General features: G+C 45.0%; 1 protein-coding gene across 3 annotated transcripts in view; it reads left to right on the top strand.

Annotated features, from left to right (window-relative positions):
* LOC137225117 (kalirin-like) overlaps positions 1-18883 on the top strand; it is a 117430-nt gene that overhangs the window by 84885 nt on the left and 13662 nt on the right. For all 3 annotated transcript variants that reach the window (XM_067738662.1, XM_067738659.1, XM_067738658.1), the window contains 6 exons: positions 8233-8260; positions 8781-8952; positions 10121-10242; positions 10907-11038; positions 12557-12721; positions 14527-14605. In XM_067738662.1, the coding sequence (XP_067594763.1) occupies positions 8233-8260; positions 8781-8952; positions 10121-10242; positions 10907-11038; positions 12557-12721; positions 14527-14605 (698 nt within the window). The remainder of the gene's footprint in view (positions 1-8232; positions 8261-8780; positions 8953-10120; positions 10243-10906; positions 11039-12556; positions 12722-14526; positions 14606-18883) is intronic.

The following is an 18883-nucleotide window of genomic DNA, read 5'->3' as shown; positions in this document are numbered from 1 at the left end:
AAACGTGGCAGGTGATAGGAAGTCTGCTCCCCAAGGGAGGCTCAGGTACTTTCCTTAAGGAGGGTCAGGTTCAGGCCCTCCTCTGTTGCATATTTGCTTGTTAGAGGAGAATTTCTTCCTCAACAACTTTTTTAATCCCTTGACAGCTGGGCTAATTATTTGGCCTCACCACACCCCTCTCCCAATGACTCAGGAGTCCAGACATAAAAGCCAAGAAAGAGGTCCAATTTCAAGGGCCGGAAATGTCTGAATTGGTTTCTCAGACCAGCACAGTCACTCAGCACACCCTCACCCTCGTCTGCAGGCCTAGCCCATTTCATTGAGGTCATACACCAAGGAGATTACAAGGTGCCACTGACCCAGGAGAAGTCGCTCTCAGAGCCAGCTATCAGCGGGGCAGAGGTCACCACCTCCGTTGCCCACACCCTGCGCTGTCGAGGTCCACCTACTGGCTCACTCAACGTGTTTTTCTAATCAACTCAATATAACAAAACCCAGTTGACACAAGGCATCGCAGTGAGTACTATGGAGGGCCAAAGAATTATGTAAGATCTGGTCCCTCCCACTGCTTACTGCCGTCACATGAGGGAGGCAGCTCTGATTAAACGCCTGCATTATACAGCAGACTTCGAAACTTGCTCTGATGGAGGCATGGAGCCATTCATGTACTCGTTCAGTGAATATCTAGACACCCACTCAGGCCCTGGGCTAGTAGCAGTGGCTACTGTTTATCAGCCTTTCCTATATATCTGGCTCCGTGCTGAGTCCTTTCCTCCCAACGGCACCCTGACGTAGGTACTATTATCATTATTTTTGTTTTACAGGTGAGAGAGCACAGAGAGGTTAGTAACTTCCCCAAGGTTATGTATTCACCACCTGTCTCCCAGAATGCCTGTGAGCGTGGTCATTGGCTTCCCACGATGGCAGGGTGTGGGTTGGAGGGACTGATAGGATGGAAACAGTCTTGGAAAAGGGTGAAGGGCCAGAAAAGGGCTTGAGCAAAGGCCCAGAGGTATGAGAGTGCCTGGCACATTTTGAGAAGAGACTACGGTCTGGGTAGCCGGGGTTTAGGTGTGTGGGAAGAGTGGTGGGAGATAAAGCCTGGCAGGTGAGTTGAAACCAGACTCTGAAGGCCTCGGGGGACTTGCTAGGAAGCCTGGACTTAATCCAGTGGCCAGTGAGGAGCAGTGGAAGGTTGTCAGGCAGAGTCAGGGTGATTCATTCTGGACTTCAGGAAGATCGCTGGCCCCTGACTGAGAACAGTGGGGACAGGCAGGCCTGTTGGAGGGCTGTTGCCATCCATCTAATGAAAGGTGGTAAATACCTGATCCTGACGGGCGGGACGGGGAGGAATGAGCGCCTGTGAAAGGCAAAGGAGGAGCAGTGGGGGAAGCAGAAATGACAGCGGCTGAGTGCAGCTGGGGACGTCAGAGAAGGAGCATTGGGCATGAGAATTCCCACAAATCAACCTTCCACTCTCCCGTGGCCTCGGAACGCACTGTAACCTGTTGTGGGTCCACAGACTCTGGGAGGGTGTTTCACTCAATAAAAGAAGCTTAGGGGATAGGGGTATGATCAAGGTCAAATCGTTGAGGGAGGAGACCTCAGAACATTCATCTATAAAGACTTTGAATATTCAAAGTCAAGATCTTGGCTTCCAAGTTGCAAACATGACTTATAGAAGGGAAGTGATAACACCGCCGCTTCACCATCCCACCCTGCAACCCCAGTCCCGTCCTGACAGACTTCTCTGTGGCTGACAGCCCCGGGAGACCCATGCATGCACAGCAGTAAACCCCCTTTCTGTTCCTTTCCCCTCTACTGTTTTGTGGGACAGGCGATGGATTTTTTTTTCATTATTCTATTAAAGTCATATTTTTACCCTTTTTATTTTTGAGAACACAATAAATGTTCTTTAAGCAAAACACCGAGGAGAAATAGGAGAGGGGTTTGGACTAGACGTCCCTGTGAAACAATGTGCTCCACATATGGACATTCATAGCTCTACGCAGCAATTAGTGCTCATACGTTCTTCCCAGGAACACATGGAACTTTTTATGAAATTTGACCACGTACTACGCATAAAGCAAATCCCATCAAAAATCAAGGAATCAGTGTTGTATAGACCAAATTCTCCAACCACATGCAATTAAGTTAGAAATCAGCAAGAAGATAATTTTTTTAAACCTCATACATTTGTAAATTTGAAAACAATGCTATTACAATGGGGTCAAAGAAAAAAATGGTTGAAGAAAACTACTTAGAGCTAAATGATAATGAAAATACTTGGGAGGTACAGAACTAATTCAAAGAGAGAATTCTATTGCTGTTCAGGATTGTGTTGCATTTATGTATTTTTTTTTTACTGCAATTTATTTTATGTCTTCTTAAGAGATGAGCAGAGGTAGGAATATTTTCTAAATTTTTAGAGAAATGTATTCTAAAAAATTAGAAAATCGTGTCTGGTTTGGCCAGATTGGAAACATGAAGGGTTAAACCTCCAAACCAGAGATCATACCTCAATTTTTAGAAAGTGTTTTTCCGGTATCTGTTCATTTTATTGCCAAACCTCATCATCTAAAATCCCTCTCCTTCCTCCTCTGAACACAGATTCATATGAAACAAGCATAAAGAGAATAGAAAGAAGAGGCAGAAGACAGAAATGTTGTTTTAGTCAAGGTAGCTCTGAGTTGAGTTCAGGACATTTGGTTTGAGTTTCGTTTGACCATTTTTATTCCCTCAGCACTCTCGATATGTAGTTTTTGTTTTTGTTTTTTGTTTTTGGTTTTTTTGTGTGGTACGCGGGTCTCTCACTGTTGTGGTTTCTCCCGTTGCGGAGCACAGGCTCCGGACGCGCAGGCTCAGCGCCCATGGCTCACGGGCCCAGCCGCTCCGCGGCATGTGGGATATTCCCGGACCGGGGCACGAACCCGCGTCCCCTGCATCGGTAGACGGACTCTCAACCGCTGCACTGCCAGGGAAGCCCTCGATATGTAGTTTTGAACTGTGTTTTGTGACAGCTGATGAGGGATTTAGAAAAAAAACAGGTATTTTTCTTCTGGAGTCAGTTGACACCTGCTTTTCTAGGCAGATGGGATTTCACCCTCACTCTCAGGTCTTGAAGTCAGAATCTTGGACACTGACTGGCAAGAAAAATAGACTCCAGATTTCCTCAGAGCTCAGCGCGTTATTCATTGCTGGTTGATTTCGCCTGTGATTCTCTCCTGTTACCTCACTGCCCTGTCGTTTTGAAGAAAAATCAAGAAAACGGATGGAATTCTCTCCGGAAGGAAGAAATTGGGTTGCTGATGGACCGCGTCATGGTGGTTCTAGGAGGACGCACTACCGCCTGCCGCCCTCTGCTGTTCAAATGAAACCAGGCTTCCCAGCAGTTCTTTCCCACCGGCCTGTACCAGCCTCCTTCTCCTCCTGCGCTTGGGTCTCCCAGAGAGACAGTGTGCATTTTATGTAAATGTCTTCTTCCCTCCACGGCCACTTCCATTTTAGATTCCAGATCTCTCCTCCTGCCCAGCCACCACTTTACGTGGCCCCCAGACTGTTTCTAATGAAGGCAAATGTTAGCATTTAGGAAATAGCTGCATCTTATGATTAACCCTTCGGGTCCCAGACTGACGCCTCAGGTCCCTGCCCACACCACCGGTGATCATAAGACAAGGTGGTCAGGAGACCTAAATTCTAGTCTACTCATTGAGTGGCCGCAGTTAACTTGATTTAACAAATTTTACTTGATCTTTTGCTATGTGCAAGGTGCTATGTTAAGCAACATAACAAACAGTACGTAAAACAGTACATGAACAGGTTACTATCTTTGAATGGTTCACAAGTCTGGTGGGGCAATTAACATGCAGGGAAGATGTGTGGATAGATGGCAGTGCGTGATCAGAGCCATAGGGAGCAGCCTCTGGAAGAGCAGAGAGGAGAGGAAGGTCACTGTTGGCTAAATCTCAGACCCTGACTGACCAATGAGATTCCAGAACAAGTCAAGTTCCAGACTAATGGAAATCCGAAAACACTCCAAGTTCACAGCAAGGCATTTTCTCAACTCTCCTCCCCCAACTTAGGACCCCACCATTTCACATTTTCATTGCTTTAACAAATATCAACAGAGCACTTATGTGCTAGGTATTACGCTAGGCTCTGAGGCAATGACAATGAAATGAAACGTGGCCCTTGCCTGCATGGGCCTTGTAGTCCATAGGGAGCCGCAGGCAAATACAAGATACAGTGTGAGAAGGTTGGCATGACTCTTCTCCAGTCCATACTCTGATTTGCTTCAAAACAGAAAGAGAAATAAATGAGGGAGGAATCTCCTATGGGCAGAATCCAGAGTCACAGTTAGGAAAACATGGGTATGGACTTTTTCCAGGCTCTTGGTCCTTGCTGGAGGAGTTTGCAGAGGAGGACTGGGTAGAGATGAGATGTACAGCAAGGATGGGGATTAAAGGTCAGCAGGCAGGCCTTTGACATTGATGACAAAGTCTCGCGATGCTTTTCCCCAGACCTTGCCTCTGCACTGAGCACTGAGGTGGGAAGAGCTCTGGGGGCCAGTTCCCCGTCACTGTCTCCGTAAGGCTGCACTTAATTCCCTGTCTCCTCTGGAAATGGGAATAGGTAACAGGTGCTCGGCACCTCTTCCCAGTGCTTTGGAGGGGCAAGTGAAGGAGTTTGTGAGTAGTTTATGCCAGCCATGCAAGGTTAAGCAAATCAGTGATGGTATTACCATTGTCAGCAACACCTAGGCCAGCCAAGAGGCAGCGGCATGAAGACGGGTGCCTTCCACAAGCCGCCTCCAGAGAGAAGCTGCAGTTAAGCCGTATCAGCAGCCTTTCTCTCCAAAGTCCGCACTAAGTTCTACACGGAAGCTAGGAAGATTTTCTTTTTAAACGGTCCCTGTGTTTAACAATATACTTAACACGGTTGGGGTTGTGACAAGAAAGAGGAATAAGGTAAATTCTCTAAGCAGCCGTTTGGGATGTTTATAGAAGTACTGCCACAGTGCAGGTTTACGAAACCCCACTTAACTTTTTATAACGTAGGAAAGTGCCATTTGTCTCTTCCATTTGTCATCTTTCTCCTCCCTGTGTCTCCTGGCGTGGACTCGATGTCCTGCTCCCTTGTGGATTCCCATCAAGATGGGAAATACAGGCCGTCGAACAAAGCTGGCAGCATTCCCAAATCTTTTTTACCCTGGAGTCCTTATGATTGAGTGGGGGTAGGACGAGAGAGAGGCCAGTGCTCCGTGTTTGCTGGAGGCTGGCTATCGCCATCAGCCAGGCTCCCTCCTGGACACTGTGAGCCATTTAATTCCATCTTGCCCACTAGACCATTGGCCCAGGGAGGGCAGGCCACCACCACCTAACCAAGGGTCAGCTCAGTAAATCTTCATGAAATAGAGCCCTTCAGTCAAACAACTTTCCAGGTGGGCATTATTGTCCCCAATTTACAGATAAAACCGAGGCCTCAGGTGCTTGGGAATGTTGTTCAAGGCCAGGGAGTGTGTCGGCTTAGGGCCTGGTACTATGTACTCTGTCTGCTGGAGAGTTTACAGTCCCTCCTGCAACCCACACTCTTAAGACCCTCCTCTCTCAGAGGCCATTGATTTTATTGTTTTGGTTTTTTTTAATCATTTTCCAAAACGTTTGCGTGCCATTGTGTTTGAAAATAGACTCTATTCAAATAGTATTATACCCAGGAGTAATTATGTTATAGATCTTTTGGCCCTACTTCCAGATTCTGTGTATGAATCAGTCCTAAATTCATTGGAGAACTGAAATGTGGACATAGGTCAAATACTCATTCAACCAACACGTATTAAATGCCCATTACGTGGCAGACCGGGGGCTAGAGGCGTGAGGTACAAAGATGAATAACAAATGGCTCCTGTCTTTGAAGAACTTACGGTCTAATAGCTCTAAGTGAACCATTTTTGCCTTAAAAAAAAAATATTACAAAAGTGAAACATACTGACTGCAGAATATTTGGAAAGCCCAGGTAAGAAGAAAACGAAAAAAGAAATCACCAATGTGCAGATGTTTTATAAATCCTGAGGTCAGGGCCTATGGCTTAGCATCTCTGTAGCCACAAAACCTTACACCAGCCTCAAGAAGCAACGTTTTTTGAATGGGTGGGTGGACGGCCACCCTTCATCTCATCACCCCAAGAAGACCACTATTAACGCTTAGGAAATATTCCTAGTTTCCTTTTCTTTGACTGTGAAATGACTGGCTCGATGTCATTCTCCCACCTCACCTAAGTCAGGTGGACCAGTTTATGGCCTCCTTGGCGCTCCCTCCAAGTGATGCTGGACTGCCCACCATATGTACTGGTAGTTTAGTTAATTTTTCAACTAGAGCAACTCTTCACACTTCTCTGCCTACCATGGCCCAGGGCCTCTTCACATAGAGGCGGTTTCTAAGGTGTGGGAGAAGCAGTCGCTTTTACCAAATGCCCCATGCACCCTCCACACCCACCCCCAGAAAAGACTCGGGGGCAGGAAGTTGGTTTATCTGAGATCAGTCCCCTTGGATGGAGGGGAACTTTCAGCAGCTTTCCTCAACAGGCTGCATGTTGATTCACCTGAGGCAGCTTTTAAAACTGCTGGTCCCAACCCCACTTCACACCCATTAAAACAGAATTTCTAAGCATGAGGCCCAGGCACTGGGGGGTTTGTGTGTTTTTAAAGCCACCTGGGTCAAGGATTGAAAACCATTGATTTAAAAGCAGGCCAGGCAGTAGTGTGAGTGGCCTTTGGAGGCTAGTATAGGGCACCGTGATGGTCAGAGTCTTGAGACACTCAGCCCCGGGACTTGGCGTTGCAAGAGTTTTCTGCAGCCTGCTTCGTGAAAAACCTGGGCGGTAGATGCAGGCAATCGGTGTGCAGAGGGGAACTCAGAGGAGGAAATATCTTTTTCCAAAGGGCTCGTGTGGGTGCCTGTGTCAGGTAAAACCACACAGAAGCCAAGCTCACCTATGACTTGGGTAAATTGGGGAGATAAGTGTGACTGCCCCAACAGACGATTTGCAAGACACAGGAGCCTCCTAGCTTCATTATGAAGGAAAGAAGAATTTTGCAAGATGAACTGTTAGAGATAAGCCCCTGCAACGATAGGCCTCTTAGCAGAAGGGAGATGATTAGACTTAGATAATTTATTTAAATAGTCACTGAATACTTGTTATTTGTCAAGCATTGTGTGACATACAATATTTCATTTAATCTTCATGATAACGCTTTGTACTAGGTATTATTTATCACCATGTTACGGTGAAGGAAAGTGATGATAGTAAGTTTTTAAAAACGAAGATAAAATCACATTAAGCAAAAGAGGTAAGCGCCAGCCTCTCCTACTGGGAAGCCCAGGTTTTGTTCCCCCCACCCAGCTTTATGACCCAGACTGTAGGATTACAGGTAATACAAAAGATAGGAGAAAAACCAAGGTGACATCTTCTCAAGAAGGGGTAATGGCCAGTCGACTGGAAGGTCTTCCCTTCTGTAAGATCCATGGTGTCACAAAGCAGACACCGTAGTGTGCAGAGGGCTCCAGCACGGCCTCTGCCAACCAGCCACGTGACCAGATAGGTCCCTAGGGCAGCCCAAGTCTCTGTTTCCTCAACCGTGCAGCCAAAAGGGCTGTGCAGTGCTTTGCAAGTTGCCCTGTGGAGGCCTGGGCTACAGGAGCAGTTCAGTGGGGCAGGATGGACAGCTGGGGCTTCCCTCTTCCCCCTTCAACCAGACAAGCTCTGCATTTAGGTGCTGGAAGGAAACCACTGGGCTGGTTAATGTCCATGACTTCCAGTTTAATAGATGTCAGTCGCTCTGTTTTGGAAAATTCCCGATGCTGGGAAGAATCAGTGCCATCACGATGCTTGAGTGCATATTGAGGTGGGGGAGAATGGCACAGGGCAGGGAGGAAAAGCAGGTGAGGTGACAGAGGATAACAAGGCCAGCTGTGGCCAGCCCAGCTCTGTAGTCACAGTAAACCTGCCTGGGGCCCGGGCTGCCCAGAGGGAATGTGAACAGTCAGAGCAGATGGGAAAGTAAACCAGGCGGCCTTGTTGTTACTGCAGTAGTGAAGCAGTCACAAGCCACAGGAGCTGGGCTCCACGCTTCTCGCCCCAAACTGTACTTTCCTTTTACTCACTAGGATAGAAGTCTCCCGTTCTCTTTTAGTAGTTTAGGATTTAAGCAATTTTCTGTTTCTTTGTGTTTTTCAGATCTTAAATCCAAATTTCATCCAAGAAGGTGAGTTAAAAAGTGACAGAATTGAGTACGTGGCGATTGGCTAAATAAATTACGGCAAATCCAGCACTGAGGTAGCACCTTTAAACAATAGTGATATAGTTCACTACTTACAGACAAGGAAAATGTTTAGGATACACTGTTAGGGTGAAAAAGACCACACCTTTTAATATGTATAATGGGATCCACTTTTTGTAAGAAAATTTGTGTTTATATAAAGTCTAAAATGATATATACCAGACTGTTCACAGTAACCCCTGTGTGATGTCACCATGGAGCTTTTTCTTCTCTTTTTTAATCTATATTTCCTAATTTAATCTAAAATAAACATTTATTACTTTTTTTATTACTTTAAAAATACTTTTTCACGGGACACAGGTGGCTCTACAGAGTTAAGCTGAAGGTTATTTGTGAATCGTTACACAACATGGGTGGGGAATGAGAGGGTTGTGTTATAAAATAGCTGTTTTATTCTGTCTGTTCTGAACGATGCAAATTTATATCGATGTTGATTTGACCACAGTGGCGCCAGAATTCCTCGTGCCCTTAGTGGATGTGACCTGCTTGCTTGGGGACACAGTGACACTGCAGTGCAAAGTCTGTGGGCGGCCAAAGCCCACCATCACCTGGAAGGGTCCAGACCAGAACATCCTTGACACTGACAACAGCTCAGCTACGTACACGGTCTCCTCCTGGTAAGCTAACGTTCCCCACGTCAGCAACCCCAGCACCTGGGTGCAGTACCCGGAGGCTAAGTTCGGCATGTAGCTCCTGTTCTGGTTACTTGGTCTCAAGAGAAGAGCTGCCCTGGAGCCTATTCTAGCCCAGAAACTTTGTGCCCCTCGGAATCCTGTGAAACAGTGGTATACTCAATTCCTTCATTAACTAAAGAACAATTTTCTTAGAAGAAACAAAAATGACTTACTCCAAAGTGTGCAATAGAAAACAGAAAATCCAGCCACAAGCATGCTTCTCACAAAGACTATTTAACAAATTTGGTTGGCGGCCTCCCAATTATTCTGTTAATATTTACTGCGGCTAATTAAGAACTTTCTTGCACAGTACTGCTTACAGAGGAAAGCCATAGCAAGCCCTAGATGCTTAAGAAACATCTTAAGGATCAAGACACTGCATCCTTTAACTTAATGTTTTTGCATGTGAAATGGGGTTCCCAGCAGAGACTCCCTGGCCAGGTCCTGAAGTATCAGTGGACCCAGAGAGCTTAGCTTGAGAGTCAGTGCATGGTGAGGCTCATGGAGATCACCAGGTTTTGTGGCGACCAGTGGGGAGGGAGTAGGGCTGACTGTGACCTCTGCATTTAACCCTTTCAGAGCAGTTCTTCCCCTTGATGTCCTGGACCCCAGGCTGGGACTACTGGGAAAGTTATTTAGTAGAGGAATTTGCCTTTGCTTAAGTCACTTAATTATCTGGAGGGTCCCACATGTAGAATGTGAAATACTTGAACATTTCATTCTCTTTCCATTTTCTTGTACCACTTGTTATTGATTGTGGACTGAAAATGTTTTGGGACCAAGTTGCTAGGTGGCAATGACACTAGTTATATTGGGGACCAGTATTTGCATAGGACTTTATATATTTCAAACCACGTTCTGATTCTTATCCCATTTTACTCCTCTACTAAGCCTCATTTACAACCAACTTGAGAGATGGGCATGGCAAGAATTTTCTTCCTCTGTATGGCATTGGGGAGATGGAGAGGCAAGGTTCTCACCCAAGTGTATAAGAAGGTAACAGAACAGGGACTAGACCTTGGTCCTAAGGACTCAGCTCAGCACCCCTTATACTTTTATAGTCACTTGTCTCATTACTGGAGTCTGAAGGGCATCCTTTTCGTGTCCCTAGTGATTCCGGGGAAATCACCCTCAAAATCTGCAATTTGATGCCCCAAGACAGCGGTATTTATACCTGCGTAGCAGCAAATGACCACGGCACCACGTCAACGTCTGCTACCGTTAAAGTGCAAGGTACAGTCTCTTGGATAGTCAAACCTTTTTTGTGCTTTCTTTTTAATATTCATTTTCTAATTCTGGTAAAATACACATAACATAAAATTTGCCATCTTAACCAATTTCAGGGGTACAGTTCAGTAGTGTCAAGTACATTCACACTGTTGTGTAATCCATCTCTGGAACTCTTTTCATCTTGCAAAGCTGAAACTCTGCACCCGTTAAACAACGACTCCCCATTCCTCCCCACCCCCGGCTCCTGGCAGCCACCATTCTACTTTCTGTCTCTATGAATTTGTGTTAGTCAGACATTTTAACTGGACATTACAAGGGATCCCTGAGACCTGGGAAAGAAGAGGTACATTGTGAAAGTTCCAAAGCAAAGTTCCAGCAAATGGGAACAGAATGAATCTTTGATAAGAGCTGGCCGGGCCCTACCGTACACTTCCTAAAGCCTAGTTCTCTGACCAAGCTTTCTCTCCAGGGTGCAGCATTTAGTCCGAGGAAGAACTTCTGACAGCAAGGTACATCTCCCAGCTCTCTCTCGGGCCTAGGGAAAGGTGTGCCACTCGGTGGAGAAGGTCGTAGGAAACATTTGAGACACAGGTTAGGTGTGTCAGCCTTGGTGTAAAATGCCAAGTTCTGCAGAAATAGCATTTGACCCTAATTTCTGTCTCTGTAGGTGTTCCAGCGGCCCCTAACCGCCCCATTGCCCAGGAGAGAAGCTGCACCTCTGTGATTCTCCGCTGGCTGCCCCCATCCAGCACGGGAAACTGCACTATTTCTGGTTACACTGTGGAGTACAGAGAGGAAGGTGCGCCGTCTCCCCCTGCTCTTCTTTTTCTATCTTCTCTTTCTCTTAAGGAGGGCCTTCAGAGTCATAAAACTATTTGCCTCTAAGCCTTTCATCAGCTATTCCTTCCAAGTATTGTCTTCCAACTCAGCACAAAGGCCTCAGTGCCGGGCTACAGCCACCTTTGATCTCAAACACCGAGCAGGGTTTTTTGCCAGAATAAGGACTCATGACAGGTTGCAAAGCACCTTCACGTGCACTTCTCTGCTTAACCAGCCCGATCACTCAGACAGGGACCATCGGGCCTATTTTACAGATGATGAGGCTAAAGCTTAAAGAAAGTTAAGAAACACAAGGCTGGGGTTCATAAGAGGCAGAGCTGGCGCGAGAACCCAGGTCTCTAGTTTGCTAATCTGTGATCTTTCTCCCAGAGAAGTAACTAGGGTGGCAAAAGCAGAGGTCTACCCCACCTCCGCCCGCCAACTTTACCCCCAGACAAACTTTAGAGACCACTATAGATATATATATATGATGACTTTTCAAATAGTTCAGTTTTTAAATTTGTTACATTTACGTGCTAAGCGTGCATACATTTCCTTAGCAGTTAGAAACCACTATTATCCAGAAGAATTAGTTGAAATGAGAAGCTGCCAGGTAGCTCTAATTGTTAAAACAAAACACCTCTCTGAGCCGTGTGATGAGCCACACACCTGAATTGAAAGCAACTGCTGGCACCTGGAACCAGAATCCTCCGTTTTACTCTCTGTTACTCCTCTTATTTTAACCCTTCTTTCTTCTCTTAAACAGGCCCTCTGCAGTTATAAAGCTGTTTATGTTTGCCTCTTTCTTTAGCTGTTCACTGTGTCTCTCAAAGCAGCACAAAGGTATCGATAGATGCTGAGCTGAGAGACGTATCTCTCCAAGCCTGTATTTCCCTTAGCATTATTCAGGTCATAGTTTGTAAGATGAACTAAGTTCTCTTGGGAAAGTTATTTAATCATTCTGAGCCTTGGTTTCTTTGTCTGTAAAGTGAGATTAATCCTCCCAACTTCATAGGATTTCTGAGGATTTAAGTGAGAAGGTTAAAAGAGAGAATTATGGGAAGACTCCTTCCGCAGTATTTTACATGTACCTACTGCTCCATACATGTTCCTTTCTGTTTCAATTTCCAAACGCATATTTTCTCTCACTTTGTTATTAATTCACAATATACTTTTCTGGCCTTGTTAAAAATGTGCCGTGTGTGCTTCTGTAAATTCTGCATGCTCTATGTCTTTTCACTCTCCCATGTGCCCATTTGAAAATGAACAGACTCCACAGGCCAGCTGCTTGTACCGCTCTCATGATGTGTTCAGTCTTTTAGGAAATTGAACCCAAACCTGCCACAGTTAGCCCACAGGCTCTCAAGGCCGGAGGCAGTGACCACAACTGTCCCTTGAATGGAATGTGTCACTTTTCCTTTCTTTGTTCGCTAAAGGTCTTTGAAACAATGTGCCTCTGGCCTTTCCTCTTTCCTTCTCCTCGGAAACTGTGCCCTAGGTTCCCAGGCCTGGCAGCAGTCGGTAGCGTCGACCTTGGACACTTACCTTGTCATTGAGGACCTCAGTCCTGGGAGTCCTTATCAGTTCAGAGTCAGTGCCAGTAACCCCTGGGGGATCAGCCTTCCCAGCGAGCCCTCAGAGTTCGTGCGACTTCCAGAATACGGTGAGTCCCAGCCATGCCCAGTACCCCAGGCGACAGAGACAAGACACCTGGCCGACTGTCACATACTCACTGGCACTGGCTGCCCACTGGCATGTCACTGCCCACTGGCAGTGTCAATAGGCCACGGAGCTAGAGGTGACCTGGATTTGCTTGTCGGCTTCTGCCAAGTGGCATTTCAGAGGCCTCACGAAGGGTGTTTCCGTAAAGTACAGGGCTCAAGTTAGAGCTGCCACCCATGTCTACCCTGGGCCTGCCAGGTTCCTGGGCACCTGTGTGCGTCTCCAGGGACCAAGAGGGGCAGGCAGGGGCCATGAGTCACATAGATGCTACCAACCCTCTTCTGAGATGGGAACACTGAGCCACCTCTTCCCTGGGAGCCCCTGCCGGCCTTACGTGTACCTCAGCCCCACCCACCAATTTAAAACGGGGCGAGGAAAGCAACCTGCCTGAAGGATTTGAGGCAAAATGAGTACTCAATAGTTTCTCCACCCCCAACCCTCCCACAATGTCTTGTTTCAACATGGATCTGTTTTTACGTGGATGTGTTGAACAACTAAGATATGCATTTAACTAGCTGCACATGAGTATTTTACAAACGTGGTTCTTATTTTGCCCCCCTATTCATTAGCTCATCAAGCCACCTTGGTCCCTGGGACATTTTGTAAGAGGAAACTTGTTAACCTAAAGAAAGCTCCAAATAGCAAGGTTTGGGGCAGGGCAGGGCAGTGGGCTGTGTACATTGGGGCAGGGAGAGGAGGTCACTGTAGTTAAAAGACAGTGAACCTGTGTCTTGGGGTTAAGGGCATCCTGGAGTCTCAAGAGGAGCTGTGGACCCTCTAGGGCCCCAGGCTGCAGCCCCGCCCCCGTGGTTAGCTCCGGAAATGCTCCCCAGGCCTCTCCCCACTGCCAGCCGGGTTCAGCTCTGCTCCCAGGGGCCTGTGACTCACTGGGAAACCTTGGCCCCAGTTCTCTATTTCCTGAGAACTCAATATGGGTTAGCCATGTCCAGGCTCAGCCCGGCTGTGCTCTGGGCAGCCTGAGGTGACCGGGGTCAAAAGAGACGTGCTGCAGGCTTGACTACTCTTCTCCCAGGCCACTGCCTAAATCCCGCCCAGGGATGACCGCTGCTTTTTGTGAGCCTTGCTCCCCAGCAGTCAACACAGATAGATATTTGTGTGCGTGCTTTTTTTTGTGTGTGTGTGTGTGTGTGTGTGTGTGTGTGTGTGTGTGTGTGTGTAAATCATTGCCAGGGAATTAATGCATCATACAAGGTAATACCACCGAAGATTTGGGGTTAGGCTAAATCACTCAATACACCAGATAAGCTCATTCATGCTGAGAACAAAGGAGTGAGAAAGCAGTTTTTAGAATGTTTGGAGCACTTTCGTTTCCTTTTCCCCTTGGCCGTATAACTCTTCCCCTTTCCTCTCTGCTGCAACCTCCCTGCAGGCCTGATTCTCACTGGCTTTTCTAGGCCTTTCAAAGTGTTTTTCTTTCTCCCTTTTAATTTTTTCTAGCAGATTTCTATTTGACAACATCCGGAAGTTACATCTCTGATTGTTCGGAGTTTTCCCTTCGTTTATGGAGATGGTACAGGGAGTCTGACTCTGTCATGTCAGTTTCCCCTTGGATAATATTTTTTTAAGATAACATTTCAGAGAATTGTGGCATTTTCCCACTGAGTTAGGTTCCATATTTAGTCATGAGAATTGCTTTGGGGGTGATGCTGGAGCTTTTCTGTTAACCTTTTCGTTATTCTTATATGGCTTTCTCAATATTATAAATGGATTCTTTCTCTTCCAAAGATGCGGCGGCTGATGGTACCACCATTTCTTGGAAGGAAAATTTTGATTCAGCTTATACGGAGCTGAATGAAATTGGAAGGTAATAATCCAGCTTTCTGTTCCTTTATTCATGAACACTTAAAAACATCACATGATAATAACGACTTCTTGTTTTGTGTTTCTTTCACTAAGGGCATTTTCTCTATACTAAGAAAAAACTAGAGTATTTATGTGTATTTTCTATGGTTCTTTTTCTAACTGCTTACATTAAAGTTCTCAGCCTTTCTACTTTTCTAATATAAGAATTTAAGGCTCAGTCATTTCTTCAAAGTACAATTTTAGCTAAATCCTGAGTTCTGGTATGTGGCATTTTCATTATTCAGTTCTAGGTATTTTTCCTTCAACTATGATTCTTTTCTTTGACCCAACTGTAGAACTGTTTTAAAATTCCCAAATGTATGAGATTTTAAAAAATTGTCTTCTTGCTACTGATTTCTAATTTAATTGCTTTGTGGTTGGAGAATTTGGTCTACATGATACTGATTCCTTGATTTTTGTTGGGACTTGCTTTGTGAGTACTATATGGTCAATTTTCATAAGAAGTTCCATGTGTTCTTCAGAAGAATACATAAGCACTAATTGTTGGATACAGGTCTCTCTCTCTCTCTTTTGGTTAGAAAAATGTGTCCTCAAAAATGAAAAAGGATAGAAATGTGACTTTTAACAGAATAGTGAAAAATAATGTATCACCTGTCTCACAAAATCGTTGATGGGAAGGTTTTACATGCCTGTGATGTATTGGTCTCCAGGAAGTCTAGGTGAGAGAATGTGGGTAGATCTTACAAGTCACCCACCCTCCTGTGATGTGTAAATAAAAGAGCACTCGGCCATTAGCGTCCTCTCCATCTCTGATTGACGGCTCTCAATGAACGGTAAAATTTCCTACGTGGTTGTGACAGAGGTTGTGGAGAGAGCAAAAATGTTCGTTATTCCCATTTCTTAGGCAGGAGTAACAATGTAATTCACTGCCTTTTGTTACAGCTCCTTTCATCAAAAACCAGCTTTAGCTCTACTTTCCTATCTTCTTTGTGTAGCCAAACAGAAAAGATAAAGCCAGTGGAAATTGACATGGTGATGATGATGAAGCTTTTTGAGTAATATAGCATTCTGGATACCATGCAGATAGTATACAAAGGTTATTTAAGCTAATCCTTACAACACCATGAGGTAGTGTTTGAGTAGATTTCCAGTAAAGGAAACTCAGGTTCAGGAGGTCAAGTAACTTTCTCAAAATCCCACAACTAGTACGTGTAGAACCAGGATTCAAACCCTGGGCTACCTGCCTTTAAGCCTGTGCTTGTTTTACTAATATATGTTGTTTCTCATCATAGCAATTTTTTTCAAAAATAAGTTCTAGTAGTTGAAATCTAGTTTTCTCCATGATATTAAAGTTTGTGAAGCTACATATGACCCCAATAATAAGCAAATCAAATCCCCATCTGGTTCTAAATGAAATTGGTTGCACCACCTGGATGTACCGGTTAATTCCTCCCCAAGGCCTGTATTTGCTGTTGATAGCCATAGGCTAAGGCATGTTTTACATAGAAGAGATGGACGTTTTGATATTTCTTAAGGGGAAATCAATTTTCTGATCTGTTCCAAGCAATTGATTTTTTTTAAAATTTCATCTCCAATAACCTGAAGCTTTCCCTCTCTCCCAAGTAGTATCGTCTTCATCTTTTTAGAAGATCCTTTAAAATGTTGTATATTAACAGAATGGAAATAAAACATATAGATACTTACATGAGATACATAAAAGATATCTGTGCCAGGGCCATGTAAGTGAGTCAGCTTTCTCCGTCACACCTAAACCTAAAATTCTAGATCTATATGACTATCTTGTTAAAAATAGCTCTCCAGTAATTAAGTATTACAAAAAACAAAAAAGAAATAGCTTCACTCCTATAGCCCATCCATAGAAGCAAAGAGCACCTGAGCATGGCATACTTAACCAGAAATAAACTATATAGGCACCATTGCAGCTTAAAGACGCCAAAGACTTATCCCTTGGGAATGCTACCTGGTTACCTGTACAGGATCCCAAAAGGTAGCGGTACCACGCCTCCAGGTAAGGATGGCAGGTTGAACACAGGCATCCGTTTTCATTCCCTCCTGAGACTTCACTGAATCTACAGTAAAGGATTTTTTTTAAGCAGGCACGTAAAGATGAGGACCTTGGAAGAAGAGATAGCAAGTATTAGAAGCAGAAAAGGAGGTGAAAGTGGCAAATGACTGAGAGACCTGAGAAACTCAGTCCAAGTCAGTTATGGGGTCAAGTGAGAGCCAGTGTAAGTTTTGCAGCAGAATTCCCTGAAGGCTCAGGTGCTGGAAGCATCCAGTACCTCTGGAAATATGTGTAATGAAGATGCTAAAATTGGAAGGGTTGTCTGAACCTTGTGTGAGAAGAAATTGTGGCTCCAGACCTCCTCCCCAGCTTCAGGTAGCTGTGTGATTGTCCTTCCCAATCAAGGAAAAGACTGAAGATTTATCCCCTGGAAAGGGTGAAACAGAGTGCCTCTGTTCTCAGGGATACCAGCCCCACTGAGGGCAATGGAACCATACTCCAAACAGGGCCACTGTGAGAATAGATAAATGCTAGATTCTGAGAACCCCTGCTGTCCTACCCACCAGACCTCCAGAGGTGGACAGCCAGGGCCTCACCTTCCAGACAGAAAGTAGGAGGGTCTTTCTCTGGAGAATCTGACCAGCTCAAGAGGAAGGACTTAAAGATACTGACTCTGGAGTTTCCCCTGACAAAACAGTCCATTCAGATCACCCTACAGTGAAGGTCGAGTTGACAGGCTCCACCCACACACGCAGAGCTTCCAAACAGCTTTTTAGTCCCCAGCTTTTAAAATGAGCCAACTTCTGATGCTGGCCAAGATGGAGTAAGCCCATTGTAGCCTTTCTCTCCCACTGGCTACAACCAGAATCCACGGATGAAATACAGATAGCAGCTACCTGAGCATTCTGAGAAGTAAGTAACAGAGATTGGGGAGGGAAGTTAACACCTGAAAAAAGACAAGGACAGTGGCACTGAGTTTTCTGGGTTATTATGTTCTGAGGGGTTTTTTGTGTTTTGTTTTTCTCCTGATCTCTTAGCTTTAACCCAAGGGTGGGCTAAATCAGTGAACTGTGCAGCAGGCACAGAGAGCAAAATCTCCAAGAGAAATCCATCTTTATGGCCAAAAGACAGGAAGAGAGCAGGGAGATTCCTATTTTTTCCCCTTTCTTCTTTCTCTTTTTTTTTTTTTTTTTTTTTTTTGTGCGGTACGCGGGCCTCTCACTGCTGTGGCCTCTCCCATTGCGGAGCACAGGCTCCGGACGCGCAGGCTCAGCGGCCATGGCTCACGGGCCCAGCCGCTCCGCGGCATGTGGGATCTTCCCGGACCGGGGCACAAACCCGTGTCCCCTGCATCGGCAGGCGGACTCTCAACCACTGCGCCACCGGGGAAGCCCCTCTCTTACTCTTTTACCCACAAGGGCATTCACGTGGAAGTGTATGAGGATGCCAGAGGCTAAAACTCTTGACAGAATCCCATATTTCTGGCCAGCGGAACTACAGAAAGTGTCCATTTGAGCTAAAGAATGTGGGAGAAATCTCAGTGAGGAGAGAGCTAAATATTTTTATAAGAATCATATGCAAAGGATTAGGAATAATAATGCTTTGAACATTAACAGTTAACATCATCAATCACTAGAAGTTAGAAGGCAATAGAATAATTCCTTCAAATTTTGTTTCAACCTAGAATTATACCCAGAGAAACTAACAATCAAATATAAATGTAGAATAAGCATGTTTTAGATATGCAAATCTCAAACAACTTATTTCCCATGCACTCTTTTTCAGAAAAGATTGAAGAATGCATTTTACCACAAAAAGGAAAAACAGTCATAGTTTACTAGAGGTTTAACTGTGACCAACACTGACATAGTTGCAATAATGGAAACACTGAATATTGATTACAATATAATTCTCTTGGGGGGACAGGGGATGGGAAAAGTGGTTGTGTGATGGGGACAAAGGAAGGAAAGAGACCAAAATCTCATCTTCTATAGTGGGATGTCAACAGATAATAACTAAAACTGAAAAGTCAAGAAATAGCCATACAAAATATACTATATTTAGAGTCATAGAAGTAAATACCTAAATAATCAGCAAAATACACTGAAGTGATACATTAAACTACCTCTAGAGGAAGAAAAATGGGGACGGGTGGAGGATGAGGCACTATTGTTTTTAATAAGAAACTTTGTTAAAGCTAATTGACTTTTCAAACCATGGGGATGCATAACTTTGATACACACAAAATATATT

This window comes from Pseudorca crassidens, chromosome 5 (assembly GCF_039906515.1).
Source record: "Pseudorca crassidens isolate mPseCra1 chromosome 5, mPseCra1.hap1, whole genome shotgun sequence".
Lineage (NCBI taxonomy): Eukaryota > Metazoa > Chordata > Mammalia > Artiodactyla > Delphinidae > Pseudorca > Pseudorca crassidens.
Note: the sequence above shows the minus strand (reverse complement) of the source record. Positions and strands in the feature narration are given on the sequence as shown.